This window comes from Crocodylus porosus, unplaced genomic scaffold (assembly GCF_001723895.1).
Source record: "Crocodylus porosus isolate Cpor-Errol unplaced genomic scaffold, CroPor_comp1, whole genome shotgun sequence".
NCBI lineage: Eukaryota > Metazoa > Chordata > Crocodylia > Crocodylidae > Crocodylus > Crocodylus porosus.
In genome coordinates, this window is record NW_017728912.1 from 6788519 (window position 1) to 6810631 (window position 22113).

The 22113-nt window shown below is 38.2% G+C and overlaps 1 protein-coding gene across 1 annotated transcript in view; it reads left to right on the forward strand.

Moving 5' to 3' along the window:
* KIAA1109 (KIAA1109 ortholog) overlaps positions 1 to 22113 on the forward strand; it is a 242219-nt gene that overhangs the window by 66409 nt on the left and 153697 nt on the right. Inside the window, exons 8-17 of the mRNA XM_019533955.1 lie at positions 1211 to 1290; positions 3697 to 3847; positions 6496 to 6652; positions 8013 to 8091; positions 9987 to 10078; positions 11484 to 11601; positions 14248 to 14403; positions 15547 to 15644; positions 19676 to 19854; positions 19999 to 20105. Coding sequence (XP_019389500.1) covers positions 1211 to 1290; positions 3697 to 3847; positions 6496 to 6652; positions 8013 to 8091; positions 9987 to 10078; positions 11484 to 11601; positions 14248 to 14403; positions 15547 to 15644; positions 19676 to 19854; positions 19999 to 20105 — 1217 coding nt within the window. The remainder of the gene's footprint in view (positions 1 to 1210; positions 1291 to 3696; positions 3848 to 6495; positions 6653 to 8012; positions 8092 to 9986; positions 10079 to 11483; positions 11602 to 14247; positions 14404 to 15546; positions 15645 to 19675; positions 19855 to 19998; positions 20106 to 22113) is intronic.

Below are 22113 nucleotides of genomic sequence, written 5' to 3' on the forward strand. Positions count from 1 at the left end.
GGGGGGGGGGGGGTGCCAATTGTATAAGAGCGAATTTATCTTTCATAAAATGAATCGTGGGTTTAAAAATGGTTATTGCATAATAGGGAATCTGCATATACAGAATGCATATAAATAAAGGGCAACCTGTATAGTGATAGGATATTTACCTGCCTTCTGGGGTGTTCTTGAGCCTTTCTTCACTGGTGTCTATAAAGTGCTCTTGGATCATGAGATAGAAGGTACTGTAGAAGTATGTGTTTGAATTACCTGCTATCAACAGAAAGGTAGGCTACTATTCTTACAGCATTGAAAGCCCTGGAAAGGACTGACAAGCGGCCAGAGGCCTTTCTGAAGTTTGAGTACCCTGCAGGTGTTTTGTAGTACTGTTATTAGACTATTGGAAGTCTGTACGCATAGTTTCAGTATACATGCAATTTCTAAAAATGGCATAGTTACTGCTTATGTAAGTTTTATTGATTCTGATATAGTTCAGGTATCTGTGTTGCATCTGAGCTTAGCTGAGTTTAACCTATGTATTTTCTCTCTCTTTCTACTCCCCTCCCTCCCTCCCTCCCCCTCCAGTGCTTCCAAAATCTTATACATAGCATTACTTGAAATCTTTACCCTTCTTTGGTTTCACAGGTATTGAGGGTCTATAATTACCTTAACTACAGCCTTCCATCTTTCACAGTCTCCTTCCACCTTGTCACATCTTTGCCTATCCTTTCCAGATCAGATTTTATGTTGTTTTCCCCTTATAGCATTGCTCTTCCTCAAGGTGTGGTTTCCAAAATCTGCACACACGCTTTCTCTGTCAGTTCTTGCAACATGCCCTGCACATTTTATTCATTGTGCTCTTATCTTGCTCAAGATATTAGGTCTTTTGGTAAAGGCCCATAAGTTCTTGATTATGTCATATCCTCCATATTCTGTTTTCCTGTAATGTACCAAATATTGTCCTTAATGGTTTGTTTTCAAATAGTTGCAGCCTATTTCCATTTGCCTTTGTCGATGTCCAGGATTCACACTTATATAAAAGGATAGGTAGAACAATTGTACTATAACGCTGGACTTTAGGGCTTGAGATTTTCCTTGATGCCACAATTTTATCCAGGCTCAACAGGCATATATTAGCACTGTAAATTCTTGCCTTGATTTCTTCAATTATTTGATTGAACTAAAGAAAAATGTTTTCACTTTTGTTCTCACAATTCTTTCTCCACAACAGGCCACCAAGGTTAATGGGAGAAGGCTTTGTGGTAATGCAGTCCAATGATGTTGACATCTATTATTACATGGATGAACCAGGTATATTTTTTTATTAAATAGTCATTCCATTTGTGTAGTTTGTGTATAATATACCAGAACTTCAGTGGTATCACTGGTATCAAATGTTTTTCTGAAATACTGAAAGGTAGTTTTTGTTTGTCTGTTTTCTCATTCATTCATTCATTCATTCCTTCATTTAACTTCCAAGTAGGAAGGATTAGAGAGCTTCTGAACCAGTAATGAAGGGGAGAATGAGAATGAGACAGTCCTGCTCAAATTAAATTTTCCCATTGTATTCATGCAAAAAAAGAGGCAGACAGTTGCAGGTGAAATGCAGAGAAAGAGTGGTGGTTTATATTTTGAGTGGAGATAAGGTTTTGAATGCATTTCTATCTGTCCTGCTTCATAATGAATATTAATATGGTTTAGATCAGTGGTTCTCAAACTTGTTAAACTCTATCGAAGAACCTCTCATTAGACCCAAGGTACCTCTCGGAAGATGCCAACTAAACTTTCACTCAGTTTTTGACTATAGAAAAAATAGATCAATTTTGTTGCAAAGAAGTCGGACCACAGCAGGTCAAAATGTTTTTGACACTATGGATTCATATTTGAAATCTCTGGGTTTATTATGTGAATCATATTTGCATGCCTAACTGTGTTAACTAACATTGCATAGTGTCCTGTGGCACCCTTGACAGGATCTCAAGGTACCCCAGGATACTGCAGCACTCTTGTTGACGATCACTGGTCTGGGAAGTATGCAGGGTATAATAGATGGATTCGGTGAAGTCCATTTTCTTGCTATAGTGAGGTATGGGTGTTGCAATTTAAGATGTATTCATTTGTGGAGGAGTAGACTTACTAGGTGTAGTTTGCCAAAACATGTCTGGAAAATCATGTCATCCTTACCCAGGTACTAGATTGTTGGCAAAGTCTTCTGTATTTTCAGTATATTTAAATTGGAATGTTTAGGCATTGCTGTGAGTGCATTTCCCTTTCTACTTCTGAAGGAATTGCATTATTTGCATTGCTTTTTATATGACTAGGTTTTTTTTGTCTATAAAATTTCTTCCTTTCAATGCATTGAAGGCTTCTGGTAGAGTATATATTTAGCGTTACTTTAATCAGTCAAAAAGAACTTTTTCTGTTTTCTCCCTCCTAGTGTTAGAACAAAAGAAATCAGTAATTTCAAAACAGAATTTCTTTGCTCTGTTTATACAGGAATTGTGACTGTGGTGGAGTGGGGGAGAAAAGAATATACTGGTTAAGGCTGTGAAGCAAGGTTTTTTTGTTTTTGTTTTTTTTCTTGCTTTGTTTTGTTTTCAATAAAAAATGAAGGCAGTAAGTTGACCTAAGTCCCCTTCTCCTGTGTGTTTAGCTTCCTTTTAAGAAGTCGTTGCAGTACATGGACTCTTCATCCTTTGAGTCCCTTCCCTGTGTAGCTTTGGATTCTCTTTTTAATAATGTCCTGGGTCACTTGTCAATTGTTGATGGAGCCTCTGTTAAGACTGGCATGCTGGTCCACATAGTAGCAAGAACATTTTGGGGGCAACCCCATAATTTTTTGGTTGCTTTTGGTAGAACCATTGCATTTTCTTCCCTTTTAATCCAGCATTAGGATACATTCCTTTTGCCACCCCAGTTTCTGCATCTCCCCTGCAAAGTCTGATAGCCCTCTTTATTTTTCTGGGTATTTCATAGCTGTGTGCTCACTGCTCCTACTTCTACCCAGTCAGATGTGAGTGAAAAGTTCTTGGATTTCATTCCGGAACCAGACAGCAGCTTGAAGCTTTACATTGAAATAGTGTCTGCTTACAAAGATGGGCAAGCAGGAAGAGGCATGTTGAAAATACACTGGGGGTTTAGAGCCCAGAAGTGCTCACTTTTCATCAGTGTAGTATATGGGCAATAGTGGTAAAAATTGAGCTACAGCTATCACTGCATTAGGGACCTTGGCACCAAGAAATGATTTATGGAGGACTGTTTGTACTAGTACAGATAATGATTTGTCTGCGCAGACTTGGATGGGTGCAAGTGTGTCAGTAGAGGACTTAAATTTTCTCTCTGGGCAGCATAATTTTGAGTGGCAAAAGGTTAGGCTTTTGCCAGCAGAACTCAAATGCCTATGAGAAAGCATGCAAACATTTACAGAGAGAAAGCAAGTCTTACCCCAAAAAAGTTTATACTTTAAACCTGACATCCCACTGACTTAATTAGAGCAGTGGGAGACTGTCACTTTAGAAAATCCCAAGGACGTTTATTTTTAGCCATATCTTGGCTCTTCCTCTCATTTTTATTCAATTGTGTGATGGCTAATATACTACAGTGATTTTGAGTAAAACATATCTGCATAATTTAATTGTGTTGTACTTGGCATGTGTTCTTTGTGTGATTAGAAGCTGGTTCCTTTGATAATTTGTTTGGTGTATTATGTTAATACAGGACTTGTACCAGAGGAAGCAGAGGAAAGTAATGATGGAGAAACAAGCAATGAAGATAGCAAATTGCAAGACCTGCCTCCATGTTGGGGGTTAGATATCGTCTGTGGGAAGGGAACAGATTTCAACTATGGACCTTGGGCGGACAGGCAGAGGTATTGTGTTGAATTGTATCTTCAATCTTTAATCTTGAGTATTTCTTACTGTTTGGAAACGATACTTGACTCTGTTGAAAATGTTCTAAATGCTAATTTGTGTGGTGACTTAATTTTGCAATTATTATATATTTAGTAAATAACGTTCTACCAGTTATTTAGAGCTTATGTGGTAAGCTTGGTATTAGCTGCTGGCAGGACTTTGAGCATACAAAGAGGTAATGAGGAATTAAAATTTTTTTTAAACTAATTTAATAAAATAGCTTTGTTTTGTTATGAAAAACTCTATATAGAGTGTGTGAGTGTGTACATGCACTTAAATTTATAATCTTTTCAAATTTTAAGGTGCTTTGGGTGGGTGAGTTGCTCTGTTGCAGCCAGGTGCGTATAGTGGGTCTCAGGTGCAGCACCCCCCCGGGGATGATCCAAGCAGGGTGCAGAGCCCCCTCTGCTGTCCCATGGGACTTCCATGGGGAAATTAACAGCACGACACACTAGACATGGTAGGGACGGGTGGCGGCCAGAACAACTAAAGAAACTTACAACCCGCCAGGCAAAGGGACAGGTGAACTACGCAACAAACACTGGAGGCACTGCAGCCTCTCTGCCGAGCTCTGTAGGGCCTGGCCAGTGCCCCCGCCCCCGGCTGATGCCTGGAGACCATCGCCCCAACCATCCTTCCTGTCGGAACTCTGCTGGTTGCAGCCACGGCTGTTGCTTTCATAATTTCCCTATGCAAGGGTATGCTACAGCTGTTCAACAAGGCCCATGTGTTGCCTCATCTTGTTGATTCATTATTGCCTACTTACAGCTGGGAGCTGTAGACAACTTAGTAGGTTTCACTTAATCAAACATACCTTTAGAATGGCCAGAAGCACTTCCTTGGGCAACTGTGCTTCCCTCTCTTCATGCTCTAGTTCACTGTTAGAACCTGCTTGGGCATTTGTGTATTCTGTGCCTGGGCCAACATGACTGAACTTTCGTTATTAATGCCTCACCAATATACCTACTGCAGGATCTTACCATGAAGTAATGCTGAAATAACTTAACTTTACTTCCTATGTGTGTTAAAAAGAATCCTATGCTAATTAACCTTTTTGGCCACCATTTATTCTGCAGTGAAATTACTGCAATTAACTAGTTCAGGCAGAATGTCCATAATTATTAGGAGTGTAGGTTGTAGCCACGTTGGTCTAACAACATAGGCAGACAAAGTTCTTTGGGTAAAACTGGTATCTTTTATTAGATGCATTCTATCCAGGAAGAGTGCACATGAACTACAGATGCTTTCTCAGCCTGTTGAAGGGTATTTATACCTGGAAGCTTGCTACGAAGAATTTTTTCCAACCATTTGAGTTGGTCTAATAAAAGATAGCAAATTTACCCGAAAAACTTTGTTTGCCATAATTATTAGTTCTGATTTGACCAAGGATAGTATCCTGCAGTACTGTGAAAGGAAAATTTTCCTGTCTAGCACAGTGATCTGCTAGGAATGTGAAACTAGCGTATCTCACATATTTCAGTACTATCAAGAAAGTCTTCTCTGTGATAGACTTTAGTGCACTTCTTGTATTTTATTTGCTCCACGGTGACAGCATGGTTGTTAGGGTGAGCACATGCACTTATCAAGTGAAGGATTAAAAATATTGGTTGTTATCTGGAAGTATTTATAGCTTGGTTTTAATTTCTTCGTTTCTGTAAAAAATGGTTTTAAAAAAATTCTAGGTGACATAAAGAAGTTTCATAGTCCATGGGATTTATGCTCCTAGTTTGTGCTTTAGAAAATTTCCCTCTTTAATATCTATATTCTATTTGTATGAGCTCTGGCATTTTTCTGTGTTTCAAACAAAAACTGCATATGGTAATTTTCAAACATCAATTTTCTTTCTTATCTAAGGCAGCTGTCATTCTTGAATGAATTGAAAAGGAGCATTTTCATTTAAATATTTTCTCATCTTCATTTTTTCCCCCAAGGGAGTAACTCTCACAGGATCTCACAGATTTTAAAAACCTTATGTGGAATTTGACCTATGTTCATTGAGTGACATTTTACTTAAGCCACACGTTTGGCTGTCCATACTTCATTAATCTTGGTTTTGTTTCTTGTGGCTATTGGCTCTGTTCAAAATATTGCAGAAATGTGGACTTCATGATCCCATTCCCACACACAATACATTCATAGATAGCATGGATCTCTGTTTTTCTGGGCTTCATGCCAAATATTTGTATACAAACAGAATGTACTTTTGCCATCTTTTTCATCCTGATTTCGTAAATGAGGTGATGACTTTATTTCTACAGTACATTATGAATTGGTAGGAAACTATAATTTGTGTTCTGGAAGTATGTTTTTTTCCCGCTGGTCATTTCTTCATAATCTGGCCTTTTACCAGTACCAATCAAAAAGTTGATTTCCTGGGAGTTTCAGCAGCTCATATTTGGGAGCTTGATTTCATGAATGAAGATACTGCTGATGGGTCTTGAAGATTTAATGTTTTGTAACAAATATTCTCTGCCTTGTTTTCACCTATTTGCTAGCTACTCAAGGACCCTCCCAGTAAGGCGGAGTGGTGGAAAATACATTTTTAATTGAGTAAAATGTTCTCTTTCCCAGTTTGCAAACAGATTTTCTCCTTTTTGTTTTTTAGGGATTGCTTGTGGAAATTTTTCTTCCCACCAGATTATCAAATTATGAAAGTCTCAGAAATAGCTCAGCCTGGGAAACCAAGGCAGATCCTTGCCTTTGAGCTACGAATGAATATCATTGCAGATGCCACCATTGACTTGCTTTTTACAAAAAACAGGGTAAATAATTAAAAATTGCCTAGAAAGAAATTGGTTCAAGACTTTTGTGGAAAGTTGTCTGGCATGTTTTATTTATGCATGTTCTTGTTTGTGTTGGGAGCAGTTAGAGAGATTTCTTTTTGGATAGGTAACTTATTGCATAACACTTCCTGAAATCTGTATATGGAATTATGAAAAGTTCAAAAAGTCCATAGGCTATACAATCTCCCTTTCAACCAAATAATATATTGTGTTTCAGTGTTACCTTATTTTCAGTTCCTTGTAAACATTAAGGAACATGTAACATACTTAGGATATTCCTTTGTAGGGAAGGTGTAACTATATAAATGTTATGTCATGAAGCTTCTTGTTACATTAGGTGGGGGTTGCCCATAAAGGAGAGGGGTTTCCTCAAAACTGAAAGAATTAGGCCCTGGGCAGGCATAATAGTTGTAGTGCTATGTGGTCAAGCAAACAGATATACATGCTCCCTGTAGTGTTACAAAATGGCAGAAGCACTACAGAAATGTTATGGGATGAAATAGCAACTTCTCTGTAGCGCTTCATTTTGTAGCACTACAGGTTACACCTGTGAATTATAGGTCTGTTCATCCGACAGTGCTCTGCTTTTCTCCCTTACTGCACCTCCAAGGTGGGGAGGGAGAGTGGGATGGGTAGTTTATGAGCTCTGCCTGGGTGCTCAGCTGTCATCCTTGTATTCCTCAGGTCAGCATGTGCTTACTCCTCTTATTGAAAACTGGGGGGAAGTGGAGTCATGGGGCTGAGTGACCCTCCATTGAAGCCCCTGGCTGGAGAGAATGCTATTATATGGCGTCCTGGTGATTTTATAGTGCTCCAGCTTAGCCCGGGGCCTTAGGTTTGTTTCAGTAAAGGAGAAGAGCTGTAGCAGTACATTTTTGTAGTCCTTTGAGTAGCATAGTACTTGTAGAGCTGCAGGTGTTATGTCTTTCCAGGGCCTTAGAATTTAAAGCTGATGCAGGGTGGCAGTATTACCTACCTTCCAGCGTGTATAAACTGAACCCTGCTCAACACTTTCTATAACCGAGAAGGTGAAAGCCAGAAAGGCAACCCCACTCTTCAGCTTCTCTATTCATCAGGCCAGGATAATCTTGTGTAGCCTACTCATTATCCTAAATCAGTACTTGTCAAGTCTCAGAAATGGTAAATGTATGCCATTAACTTCATTGTATGTACATAGCTCATTAACTTTTAATACACTTTTAAGGCAAGGAGGACCGTAGTTAGCTAGTTTGTTCTCTTCAATCCTATTTAAACATGAATAATGATTTAGAGGAGCACGGCATATGCTGGGAGATGAGAAATGAAAAATAATATATATTTTTTTCTTTCCTATGGGTAGGAAACTAATGCTGTACATGTAAATGTTGGAGCAGGCTCATATTTGGAAATAAATATTCCCATGACAGTAGGTGAAAATGGTAAGTTGATAAGGCTAAGATTTAATTTGCATTCTGAAGACAAGTGTAAAGAAAAGCATTAATCCACGTGATTGAGGATAGACTAAGATAACTTTTCCCCTTTATGGCTATAGACAGACCTCCATTTCCAGGTAAAGGAACAGTGAGAATTTGTTCACGTAGTTTTTGCCTTTCATTACAGAATCTCAAACACTTCACAGGTTTAAATCTTGCAAAGTCCTTGCTGATATTGCAGTAACTGAGCCTGTGTACTCAAAGCAAGCCTTTTTAAATCAAATCAAATCAAATTAATTTTATTTTATTTATATTTTAGCATATTACATAGCTTTTATCAATACAAAAAGGAAGGAACATTTTTCAGTGTAATTAACATAACAGGTTTTTTCTAGAATATCTCTAATCTAATTAAAAAAATCAATTAATGGAATATCAGCCTAGTCGGAGATGTCCAAGAAAGTCAGACTAGTTACAAAATTGGAGCTATAGAGATTTTTTTTTGGATTGATTTACCCTCTGGGCCAATGTTGAAGCTGTGCAGTAAATTGTTTAATGTTCTCCTGGCTTGTTTTAGTAGATGGGGCTTATTTAACTTTTCACCATTTAATAGGAGGGGTTCTCAATAGAGGGACATCAAGCATTAGGATGTAGGGTTTTCCTTCAGGGCCACATAAGCAATAAATAAGTTCCAAGAAGTAATTTAAAATTGATCGTTTTGTGATATTTGATGTCTGTTTCTGAGTTAGAATTTACTGCTTAAACCTCAGAAAATGGTGCGAGTTCAGAGAGAGTTAGGGCCAGTGTCATCTTTGGAGGAGAGAGCAAGGGATCTGGTTCTGTATGTCAAAATAGTTAGTAAGGAAACGTTTTTAAATACATTATCATGTGATTACTAAGCTCTTATGATTTTGAGGGGTTGCCTGCTCTCAAACTACTTCTTACTTAGCTGCATTATATAATACAGCTAACTTTCTGATGGTGGTACTTTTTGTAGCAGAGAGATGCTTTGTAGTCAGTTATATAACTTCCGTTATTGTTATGACCACAGTTCTTTCTGTGTACTCTTAAACATACTGTATCTCTCATCCTTCCACCTTTATAGTTCTACCGTGTTTTGAAGGCTAAAGATATTTTTAGGTACTTGGTGTTAAATAATTTGAATAGGTAACTTTTTCTCTAATAGCAGAAATGTTTATTTATTTGCATAGTATTCTTTGTTTCTTTATATGTTAGAATATACATATTTCTCAAAGGTGCTGATTTTAATGTACAACATCTTAAGCAGTGAAATGTCAAAAATGATCAAGTCCTGATTCCTGATCAGAGGCTCAGAATTGGATTGTAATCTCTTGTCTTGGGATATGCCAATTCGGAACTTCAGGGTTGTGCATTTAGGGGTGGATTCCAAAAGAACGGGACTGTAAAATATAACATGCTTATGTTTTCAAGACCTACTATGTCGTAGGGAAATGCTTTTATCCCCATTTTACCAATGGATAATTGAGTGACAGGTCTGTGACTTACCCAGAGTTGTAACTTTAAACATATGTATCCTGAGCCAACCATAAAGCTGCAGCGCAAGTTGTGGTGCAAAAACCATCTTGCCTTTCCAGACCATACTGTCTCTTTGTCATCTTAAGCCTTTGTCATCTGGCTAATAAATGACTGAACTGAAGTGTCATAGTATTAATTGCCTCCTTGACATATTTTGTTGTTATTGCTAGGCTACTGAGACAGCTTATGAAGTTTGTTAAAATAATTTGTGTTTGTTTTGTTTGTTAATTTTTGTTTTGATTTTGCTTGTTAAAATTTTGTGCAACTCGTGCTTTTTGACAGTAATTCAAAAAAATTTTATAACAGGAGGTGCCATCATATTACTTGTTTTCTCTGTTTGCTAGGTTACTCCCCTACAATTAAAGGACAGCTTTTACATGTTGATGCTACTAGCAGTATGCAGTACCGGACTCTCTTAGAAACAGAAATGTTAGCTGTAAGTATGGAGCAATGGTTCTCAACCTTTTCAGGGTCAAGACACCTCTCTACCACATTTTTGAATGTGGTGATACCCCTGGCACCCCAGAGGAATCTGTTGGTGCTCCCCTGTTTACTTGAGTGCTGCTTAGCTGGTTTCTGCTGCTGGGAAGGGCTGTGCAACGGTGGTAAGACTGCACTATGCTGCAAAGCCAGTCTAGGTAGGGCTGTGCCATGTGTATACACTCCTTCTGTATTAGGGTTTTGATCAGCCTAAAGCAGGCAGGAACTGATTTGTGCTGTGCAGCACTTTCTAGCCTCGCACCCCCAATGCTCTTCTCAGAAACACAAGTGGATGATGCAGTTTTACCTGCTTCTGTTTCAGGCAGGAATGTTGGGGTGGGGGAAGGATCAGAAAGAGCTGCATGACATACAAGGCAGCTTTTTGGCCTGCTTCAGGCTGGTTTAGACAGCCATAGTGTAGGGGGAGCACGCAGGGCAGTTTTATATGGCCGCTGCCACTGCACCACCTCTTTGGGGGCCCCATGGCACTTCATTTGAGAAGCACTGGTATAGAGTATTAAGCACAAGGCTGCACACCTTAGTTTAATGTACCCACATGTATATAAGTTGCATAAAAATGCTCTTCAAATATGCATGGTAGTGCAGTGCATAAAGAAACATATGTAGTTTATAATTCTGCAAAAACTCTTACACTTGAATAAGTCCATTGAAATCAGTGGATGCACTTTGTAAATATATGCAGCAATTTGTCTTGCAGGTTTTGGGCCCAATCTGAGTTTGCATTCATAACTGACTTGTTCACAGATTCTTCCCAGTTCTTAGCAAAGATTTAATAGCAGAGTGCTGTAATGAGTTCTGCTTTTGCTGAGATGCAAATATCTTAGAAGAATATACTACAAAGCATTTTTAGTAAACTGAGAGACATTTAAGTCTGGACAAAACTGTGCAATTTAAAATGGATTTTCCAGTTGTTAAGTTCTACTAAAATCCATATGCTATAGTTTACCTTTCTTTCCTCATTAGTATGAATGACTTTTAACAGGAGAGAGAGAGCCATTTAATAGCCCAGCTTAGAACACTATATAAATACATTAGTTGAAACAATTGCATGTATTTGGAGGATGTCATGGTTTGTCTACCTGGCAGAAACCTTGCTTACGTACAAAATTTCTAGTAGAAGTTCCCAAACAAATAAGTAAGGTGACAGTTGACCTTCAGCCACATTATGAGGGGACAGGGAGAGAATGTAAATTTATGAAGAAACTGGGTGGCCTTCTGTTCACCCCAGCAGGAAAAATTATTTTAATTATTCACCAAAGTACATGTTTATTCTTTTATCTCAGCAGTGTTCACACATTGCCATGTTTTAAGAAACTGATGCTTTAGTGTCTTGTTCACAGTTTCAGATCAATGCCAGCTACCCACGGATATGGAACATGCCTCAGACATGGCAATGTGAACTTGAAGTTTACAAAGCAACATATCACTTTATTTTTGCTCAGAAAAGCTTCTTTACAGGTAACTATCATATTTCATTAGTGTCTAAATATTTAGCTTTTGGAATATGTATGTTTGGCAAATACTTTATTGTTATTTTTCAAGCCTGTTGGAGGGGGATGTAATGTTGTTTAACAAATGCAGGTGGCCCAGGATTATCAACTATGCGTAAATGTATGGACACTCCATAAAAAAGCCTGGGTAAAAACACCTGTCCATAAACTTTGTTAAACAAAAAAAAAAGTTACCCAGAAGAACATGTAGCCATTGGAGCTTGAGTTGAAGCTCTGTGTTGGGAAAGAAGCTGGAGGCAGTGTTGAACCACAGAGCACAGCAGCACCACCTGGTGTCTGAGTGGGGGTGTAGCACCCTGAAGAGAGCTCTTATCCAGGCTTTGTAGTTCATGGGACTCTGTAGCTCCTTCCTCAATCTCCAGCCATATGCTGATACTGGTGCTGATGCTTCAACCCATCTGCCTCTAATGTGAGGGGAGGCAGTTAGATGGACAGTCCTCCTTTGGGGGTGTATTGAGGGAGTGGGGCTTGTGGGGATAAGTCTGTGCAGAGAGGCAGAAAGGTGAAGGATGTGGTTAGGGGGATGTGGGAGTGAGTAGGGGACCCCTTTGTTGGGGGAAACGGGATGTAAAACCATTGTTGCAGTCAAGCAGGGCTGCCAACCCAAGATTGTTTATTTATTTTTAACTGATAATCTGCAAACCTCTTACTGACATCCAAACTTCTTTTCTATGGTTGGTGTTTAAACCCTAAATTTGAACCTGGCTCTTGTCCAAGGTCTGGTAGAAGTGATGCATTTACATTATGTAAAACACATGTCATAACATATGTCATAGAATCATAGAAAATTCAGGTTGGAGGGATGCTCAGGAGGTTATCTAGTCCAACTATATCATCCCAACCAAGGCTTTGTCTAGCCTGGTCTTAACCTCCAGATATGAAGATTCCACAACCTATATAGACAACTTCTTCTTCCAGTGCTTCGCTATCTTCCTTGTGAGAGTTTTTCCTAATATTTAACCTAAACTTCCCTTGCTGCAATTTGAGACCACTGCTCCTTGTTCAGTCCTACAAACTTGATAACACCACTGATAATCCATAAACAGTTTCTTTCTTGGGTTAGTCTGAGGTGGCCTTACCATTTACATAGTTGCATGTCAAAAAAAGTGAATGACCTTTTGAACAAGAAATCCTAAATTTGAATTCCCATTAATTGCGTAAGTTACTTTGTTTTTGTGTTTGACTAGACGCACTGAATAATTTCTTCCACAAAGAACACAAAGCACATGGATGTTTGGCCATTTTGCTTAAAACAATTTTTGCTTGAACAGTCCTTAGAAATTATTTAAATCTCAAAGGAATTCTTCCTACCATTTTATTGTCCTATATTGTTGGTGGCTTTTCATATTTTAAATTTATTAAAATGAGAATTCCAAGTTTTATCTGATGTATGGATTTTTTGGCTGATAATTTCAGTTGTAGGAGCTATCTGCCATATTCATCTAGGTGACTGTTATCTAAAGCTAATTCCCTCACTAGGATTTTAACTATAAGATGAAACTCAGTAAAAGGGGAAAGTATAACAGTGAATATACCTGGGAGCCATTAATTGATTTGCCAGTCCTTTTTTGCTAGTTGTGTAAAACTCCATTGACGTCTATGGGAATTTTGGCTGTATAATTGATATCCTACTGTAATTGTTAAAACAGATTTGGGACTGAAAAGCAATCACCACACCCCCTCATTGCTAAAACCATATATCTCTTAATAAATTGAATAAAAATGTCAGATTAAGTAGGTTTCTGATTATTCGTCATAATAAAAATTTCTTCAAGTGTCTGGAAGATGTGTGTTTCTCTGTTGCTGTTGATTTAAAAGATGTCAACCTCATGTAATTGCTGCTGGTTTGGTCATGGAATAGGTGCTGTGACCTCTGTCTGAAGCTTTGGGCTTGTTGTATGATAAGTATGATCAGCATCATGCTTCCTATTTTATCCTATGTAATTATTTTTCAATTCAGTTTCCACTTATACCTTAATATGCTTTCAGTCTTTTAGTATTTCTAAACAGTCGTTTCATTTTGCTTTGTGCAAAAGAAAGCATTCGTTCCATGTTACTGGTCATATTAATATACAAATGAAATATTCTTTGATGACAAAAATGTACTGGCTGAGCTTCTCAGCTAATGTAAACAAATGTATGTTTCTTTGAAGAAAAGTATTTTCTTTGAAGTTAAACCTAAAATGATGATATCTGAGAATCTGGCCTGATTTGCTTTTTAAAGTAATCCTGTTTTGTTTTTCATTTCTGAAATTTACCTGTAGCAGAAAACAGAAAATTTAAAGTACATTATTGTATATTCTGAAATAACGTATTGCATTTTATTGGCTTTCCCGTTCCAGAACTTCTGTGATAGCCTAGTTCATAAAAATGTTAGTGAAGAAAAGTCACTGTACAGTAAATATGTGGAAACTTTGGGCAAGAATTGCTCTTGGCCATTTTTATTCCTTTTTAAAAAATTTTAGGATAGACATTTGCAAGAACAAGTATGTAGCTTAAACTTGTGAGCTGTACAGAAAGCCAAGGTTAATAAATGAATCCAACCTAGTCAATTGAAGTCAATTTGTCTCTTTTTAATTTTGTGTCATTTTAGATTTGATTCAAGACTGGTCCAGTGACAATGCTCCAGATATTTTCTCGTTTGTTCCCTATACATGGAATTTTAAAGTAATGTTTCATCAGTTTGAAATGATTTGGGCAGCAAATCAACACAATTGGATTGACTGTTCTACCAAACAACAAGAAAACGGTGAGATTTTCTTTTTTTAAAGAAAAAAAAATGTTTTACACCATTAAAAATGGATACTGCCTTTTGGTTGTATAGGCAGCCAACTATGTGCATTTTCCTGGCAATAATGTAAGGCTTTAGAAATATTCACCACTGTTAAATCCCAGACATCCTGAAGTATGTGGTCCTTGTTGCGTAAGAACAAATGCATGCTACTGGGGGACTTTATGCATTGACTTGGATTTTACTCTTGAGGGCTCTTGAATCTCTGATGAGAGAGAAGTACAGCATTACCATTTCTTTCACTACACCACTTAGATTTTAATTCTTTTATGGTAAACTTGTTTTTAACCTGTGCTTGGAAATAGAAAATTCCAGAACGATTTTGGAAAAATGATATTGAAATATAATGCATTGGAAACTTGTTCCTCTTTTTTATTCAAATCAGAATTAGAACTACTTTTCAAGAACTAAGCCAATTGCAAAAGGTGTATTTTAGAACACAGAGCTTTTTGCCCCAAACCTCTTGGTTCCTTATAGTTTTATGGATAATGACTTTGCCCTTTTTGTGCTGAAATTCTATGTCAAAAATCAAGTTGATTTGTGGAAAACACTTGATTTTCCACATGCTTTTAAAATAAAATTCAGTACTTTAGAATATATGATGGACCTGGTGCACATTTTTTGAGTATTTTATTAGCAAAAAGAGCTTTTATATATTATAGGAAAGAGAAGAATAATGAGGCAGTAGGTGTGATGTTTGGGTTTTTTCTGGTAACTTTTGTGGATTTTGAAGGAACATTTCACTGAAGTAGAATGCCTTTTTATAAACAAAACAATCATCATAATGCAGAGGGTACAAGCTTCCCAAAGACAGGGAAGGATTCCTGCCTGAGCGCAGGGGGCTGGACCTGAGATCTCGAGAGGTCCCTTCCAGCCTCTAACAACTATGAAGCTAAGGTTCTTTTATTTTACCATTAACTTAATTTAAAATTAATTCTTTCCTTTATATTATCTGAAAACTTTGTTTGTTATGGGATTGAGTACTATTAAAATTAGTTTAGATCCAAAATGTAGTAGATAGGATGTTTAAGTACTGGCTATAATGGAAAGACTTTTAATATAACAAGCTTCCATGTGAATTTATTTTCTCTTTTCTCATAGTTTATCTGGCAGCCTGTGGGGAAACATTAAACATTGTATTCTCTCTACCTTTCACTGACTTTGTTCCAACCACATGCAATACTAGATTCTCTTTAAGGGTAAGTGTAATCTTATGCATACTAATCATAGAAGCTGCATGGCATTTCTCAATATGCAAGAATGTTTCCTATTTTATTACTTTCTGCTTTCCCTAATCCTTGTCTCAGGCACATACACCATGTTTCCTCCTGGCTGAGAGGAGCAGTTCCTTCCATTACCTTCCCTCATGATCTAGCTGTAAGGGTCCATAATGAATTCTTTTCTTACCTTCTTCAACACATCCTCTTACAAGCTGTTCCAGTTTTACTGTTTTTAATCCTTTTGACAAACCTATCCCATGCCAATGAAAGAGAATCCCATATGCTGAAAAAGGACCTTTTAGGATTGTGTAGCTCAAGGCATTTTGGAAACATTAACCCCCTGCCACTAAGCAACTAAGATGTTTCACATGTGAAATTAAGATTCCATTTTGAAATTATTTTTCTTTTCTGACCCCCTCCTATGATCTCAAGAGATCATCCTAGGGTAAAATTTTCTCGTTAAAAATGTCAATGTGGCTGTTGTTTGAAAATTGGTTCTGCCACAGGATATTAACTTCAGTTTGTATATGAGATGTCTTGTCTTGTGTTGCTTCAGTCTTCTTGCTGTTGTGGGCTGGTAGCATCATTTACAAGTAATATTTTAATAATGTCTGTTGTAAGGTCCTGTTTTCAGTTGTTCATAATTATGCTAAATTGTAATTAGTTGGATTAAGTTTTCCATACCAGGTGTCTGCCTCAAGCTGAATTTTTTGGTAAAGTTTCAGAAGTTTCTGAGAGTGGGATTGGGGGAAATATGATGCTTTGCCCATGTTGGAACTTTCTCACTCTGAAAAGATTTGATACCTCTTTTTTATTATAGGCACTTAAGTTTAGCTGGGAGGTTGCACTTGTCTCAGGGAAATGCCTTTTGCCGCCTTTTGAAAATTTATCTTAAGTTGTCAAGGAAGTAAACCTGTACAACCATGTTTCTTGCCTCTTGCTGTTGAATAATACATTTTTAATTTAATGATAACATGGTATTTTTTGCATTGGGTGGACGATGCTCTGGGAGTGTAGGAGTGTTATGCAGTAAATCAGGCAGTTATCTATAACACTTCTGCTTTCCTAATTGCAGAGGTTGACAGGGCCGTAGGAATGCTTCTAGGGGTTAGGGAAAAGGAAGGCACAAAGTTGAATTTGATAACTATATCTCCCTCTGCCATAGTGTGATACTGTGCAAGTCATTTAAAATAAAATGTTCCAACTTGACCACTTCTTATTTGAGCATCACTTTCTGGTTGCTTACCCAGAGCTGTTTGGGGCTGTATTTATAGATGCAGTAAATGCTGAGAAATGCAGGTGAAGTTGATTTGAGCTATGCTTTGAACATTTGCGCTTTATAAGGCTAAATACTCTGAAAAATCACATCCCAGGTACTTAAAGTTTGGCATACAAAATGAATGCACGCTTTTTAGGTTTTGACCACAATCTTTGCCTGAGCATCTGAGCTGTAAAATAAGAGTTACAAGACCTAATCTCATAGGTAGGTTGTGAAAAGTAGTTTCTTGAATATAGAATCAGAAAATTAGTGTTGGAAGGGACCTCAGGAGGTCATCTGGTCCAACCCCCTGCTCAAAGCAGGACCATTCCCAGCTAGATCATCCCAGCCAAGGCTTTGTCTAGCCGAGTCTTAAAAACCTCCAAGAATGAAGATTCCCCCACCTTTCTGGGTGTCCTGTTTCAGTGGTGTATGACCCTCCTAATGAGAGTTTTTCCTAATATCTAACCTAAACTTCCCTTCTGCAACTTGAGACCATTGCTCCTTGTTCTGTCATCTGCCACCACTGAGAACAGTTCAGCTGCACTTCAGATCCTCTGGAACCACCCTGCAGGTAGTTAAAGGTTGATATTAAATCCCATCTCAGTCTTCTGTAGACTAAATAAGCCCAGTTCCCTCAGCCTCTCCTCAGAAGTCATGTGCCTCAGCCCCCTAACCATTTTTGTTGCCCTCCACTGGACTTGCTTCAGTTTGTCCATATCCTTTCTGTAGTGAGGGGCCCAGAACTGGACACACTATTCCAGATGCGGCCTCACCAGTGCTGAATAGCTGAATAAACTTGCTGAGGGTACACTCTGTGCACTTAGGCTAGGGACAGACATTACACACAAACTATTTTAAGTGATCAGAAGGTGATTTAAACCTGTAATAAAACAGATATTCAGTGCACATAAACCAGTTTGAAAATGGCTGAAACTGGTTGGAGATGAACCTGGTTGAATGTAGTATCAGACTTAACTGATTTGCCAGATTTCCCCCTCCCCTATGACTTCAGCAGACACCTCAACATTAGCTAGCAGACCATGTGCTGGCTACAGTCCATGCTGTGGAAGACCAGGCTTTTGGAGCTAATTAACAGGTAGCTTAATGTCCTTCCTTGGAAAAGCTGTTTAAGAAGAGCTTTTTGCTCCCGGCCTGTCACTCACCACTCCCTGCTAGGCAGGAATTCCTCCCTTCCGTCTGCCTTATGGAGAAGTGTCTCTGTATTAGCTAGCTGACCACATGATGGCTATGGTCCATGATGAATCAACAGGCAGAATCAACAGATAATGTCCCTTTGTTTTTCTTAATGGGGTGATACATATTGGTATCAGTTCTGTGCTGGGTTAATCAGAGTGTCCTGTGGGGCCTGGCCACATGCCCCCCCTCAGCTCAGTAGTGGGGAAGGGAAGGGAGGGCTGCTCTAGCACCCCCCAGCTTTAGCCTGAGCCCCTTCAGGCATGTGCCTTCATGTCTGGGATATCTGTGCAGTTACAAACTGGTTCAGCCTAGGCAGGGTATACTAACCTGCAAAGATTGAATCAATTTTAGGCTCAGCCTTTTTACTGTCTGTCCCTAGAGCCTTAATGTTTTGGGTGCGATTGTTAAAGCACTGTAAAAACACCAATACAGAAACTAATGCTTTTGTATTTAGTGTAAGGTTTGTTATGACATGTTTTAAAAAATCATAGGGTTCTATATGGAATATCAAGGAAAAAAGGAATGTTGAAAGCTGCAGAAAGACCTAAACATTGTCATCATATGTGCACAGTGGGACTGAAATGAAATTACTCAGGCAAACTTACTTTTTGTACTTTTTAACTTTTGAGTGCTTACTTTGCAACATGAGCAGTTTTAACATGGATTTTTAATAGCTCTAACATCCATACAGGCATTTTGTTTTGTTGGTATTTATCTAGATGATATCCATTTAGCATTAAGGGAATCGTTTTGGCTAAATCCCTGCATTTTATGTTAAAAATTAAGGTTTTAATTTGCTGTTTAACTATTTGCCTTACTTTATATAAAAAGCATACTGTAAAAATATTTACAAATCCAAAAACGTTATTAAAAAGCAAAGCTGATTGCATGCAACTTAGTTGTGTTTGTGTAATTTGAACAGTGTTTTTCTTCATCGTTAAGAAATCTCTTAATGAAGAGTAATACAAGGTTATTGATGATAACTTTATTAGTTTTCACTGCCAAACTTCCAAAAAGACTGCATTTTGTTCAGTTAGTTCACCTAAAACATAACATTCTTTGAATGAAGTATGTTGAATTAGAAAATGTTGAACAACCAATAATTGTTGTTGATTTTGTTTCTAATTTCTCATGTTAAATGTTGCATATCTTATGAATCTTCATATTAAACTTTATTATGAGAGGAGGCAGGCCCTTGCCCGTCTGTTCACCAGGGATCCAGGTTTTCTGTCTGCTGCAGAAGAATGTGATTTTTCTCCTTTAAAGGAGAGAAATGTGGGAGCTGTTACTGGATCCCACAGTTGCACCTCCTGCCATGCTTATGTGGCATGGCAGGAGATGCAATTGTGCAGATCATGCATTAGATCCTATCATGCTTTTTACCTGAATGTGTAGAGGGGCCCCAGGGCAGCCAGGCATGCCACAGTCTCTAGGATCTGGAATAATCCCAGGTTGAGAAAAAAAGTTGTATTGATTAATACAGTGTACAAATAGCACTTTGAGCTCTTTTTATCAATGGAATTATATAACCTTTCCTTTTGTTTCTTTGTAGGGGGAAGATGTAGATCTCCATTTATTTCTACCAGATTGCCATCCTAGTAAATATTCTCTCTTCATGTTGGTAAAAGATTGCCAGCCTAATAAAATAAGTCCTGAATCTTGTATTTCGGCTGAATGTCAAAGCGGTCAAAAAACAAGCAAGCCCAAATGGAGGAATGTTACTCAAGAGGAGTACGTGTTATTACTTTATAAAATATATATTGACTCCTTGTATAATTCATTTATCAGTAGAACTTATGTTCACCCCTATTCAGTAGGAACTAATTATTTGAAATACTTGTTCTTTGTTAAAACTGTATCTTATCTTTTGGAAAGGGCTGGATGGGTTGAATGCTGGACGGTACCAAGCGTTATGTTCACAATTGACTATACTTGGCATCCAATTTATCCACAAAAGGCAGATGAGCAGTTAAAGCAGTCATGTAAGTGTCGTCTCCATTCTTTTGTATTTTTAGAATAATTGGAAATAAATGCTTTGGTTTAAAAGGATCAGTGAAATTTTGAAGGTTGAGTCAAAAAAAACTTGAAAGCCTGCAGAGCCTGTTGGCTTTTGTGCTGTGGGATAACATTAATCTTTGAATTGCACCATTTTAAATCAAAAGGTGGCTTTCAGTTTTAAGGAAATATGCTATTCTTCTATGAGACAGCCAGAGAATTCTGGATAATCTCTTCTTGCTCTTTAACCTGAAAAAGAGCAATTCTACTGAAGTGAGTCAACACCAGGAATTGCTTGGTGTGTGGAGGGCAAGAAACCTGAAACAACAAGTAGATTAATTTTGCCTTGTGGTCAGGTGCTTTTTCTATTTTACAGGTGTTTGAATATTATTCAGTATATTTTATAGTGTACCTTAATGTACGTAAACAAAAATGTTAGCTATCTTTTTTTTTTTTTTTTTGGCAACTGACAATATGCAACTTGTCCTCATGGTTCACTTCTACTGGCATGAGTGCTATGGATTGATTCAAGGTATTTCATGCATAACTGTTTGCCAAGAAGAAACCTTGGGGTTGTACATAAGAAATCTAGCAAAAATGGAAAATGAAGTCTAGCACTGTTTTTGGGGTGAGGTACAATAAGAGATTAAGAAAATAAATAGTGAAGCATTAAGTTGTAAATGACTGTAAAGATAAGGTGGAAACATCTTATTATTGATGCAGTGGTGAAATGAAAACCAGTGCTAGGCATCTGAGAAGGGGATGTTGTAATTAGAGTAATAAACTAGGAAGGTCATCTTGGTAATTTTTGATGCATTTGCATGGATAAAGTAAATGCTAAGGCAGGAAAATTTACATTAGCCCAAGATTGGAAGGAAGTGCCTGGACTTGGGTTTTAGCATTACAGATATAAAAGGAAAAGGCAAATATTAATGAGTAGTGGGAAGAAGATTCACCTTGAAGATGTTTGTAAAAATTCCCTTTTGTGGTTTTGGTGATTCCTGTACCAAATGTGCTCAGTGTACAAGCTGTGTCTTCAAAATCTTAAATCCTGCAGTTCAGCTTGGATTTGAAAACTAACCCCTCTCCCTCAAGGGTCAACATCCATTTTCAGTTTTTTCTCTGCATTTGTTTTGCATGTCCCTGTTGTTGTTGTCTTTTGGTTTGTTTTTTCTTTGCAAACACTTGTATGTGAAATGGCTCCCTTCCCTTTAATAATATCATTACTGATTATTTACTTTGCTTTTCGGTGTGTTGTTAAGGCCATGATGCTGACAGAAGTGAAAAATAACTTTTTAGAAAATAAATATTTTATTATGTGATAGGATTCTGAATTTTACTTATGGAGTAAATCTCTTGACTAACAAGGGGTTCAGCTTTTATGCAAATCAGTCTTCTCAGCATGACACCTAGATTATGAGTACTGAATTTTAAAATTAGGTATTGGGTATACACAATACATGAATGAAGTAAAATTTGAAGGTTTCATAGTTTCATAGTTTCTAGGGTCAGAAGGGACCTGAGCAGATCATCTAGTCCGACCCCCTGCTGTGGCAAGAAAGAATACTGGGGTCAAACGACCCCAGCAAGATGTTCATCTAACCTCCTCTTAAACGCCTCCAGGGTAGAAGCCTGCACCACTTCTCTTGGAAGCCGGTTCCAGGCCCTAGCCGCCCTGACCGTGAAGTAACGCCTCCTGATAGCTAACCTAAACCTACCCTCTGCCAGCTTGTGACCGTTATTCCTGGTCATTCCTGGTGGTGCTCGGGGGGAACAGTCACTCCCCCAATGCCTGCTGATCTCCCCCTGACTAGTTTATAACAGGCCACAAGATCCCCCCCTCAGCCTTCTCTTTTGGAGGCTGAGCAGGTTCAGGTCCCATAGCCTCTCCTCATAAGGCCTGCCCTGTTGTCCCCTGATCATACGAGTGGCCCTCCTCTGGATCCTCTCCATGCTGTCCAGATCCCTCTTGAAGTGTGGCGCCCAGAACTGGAC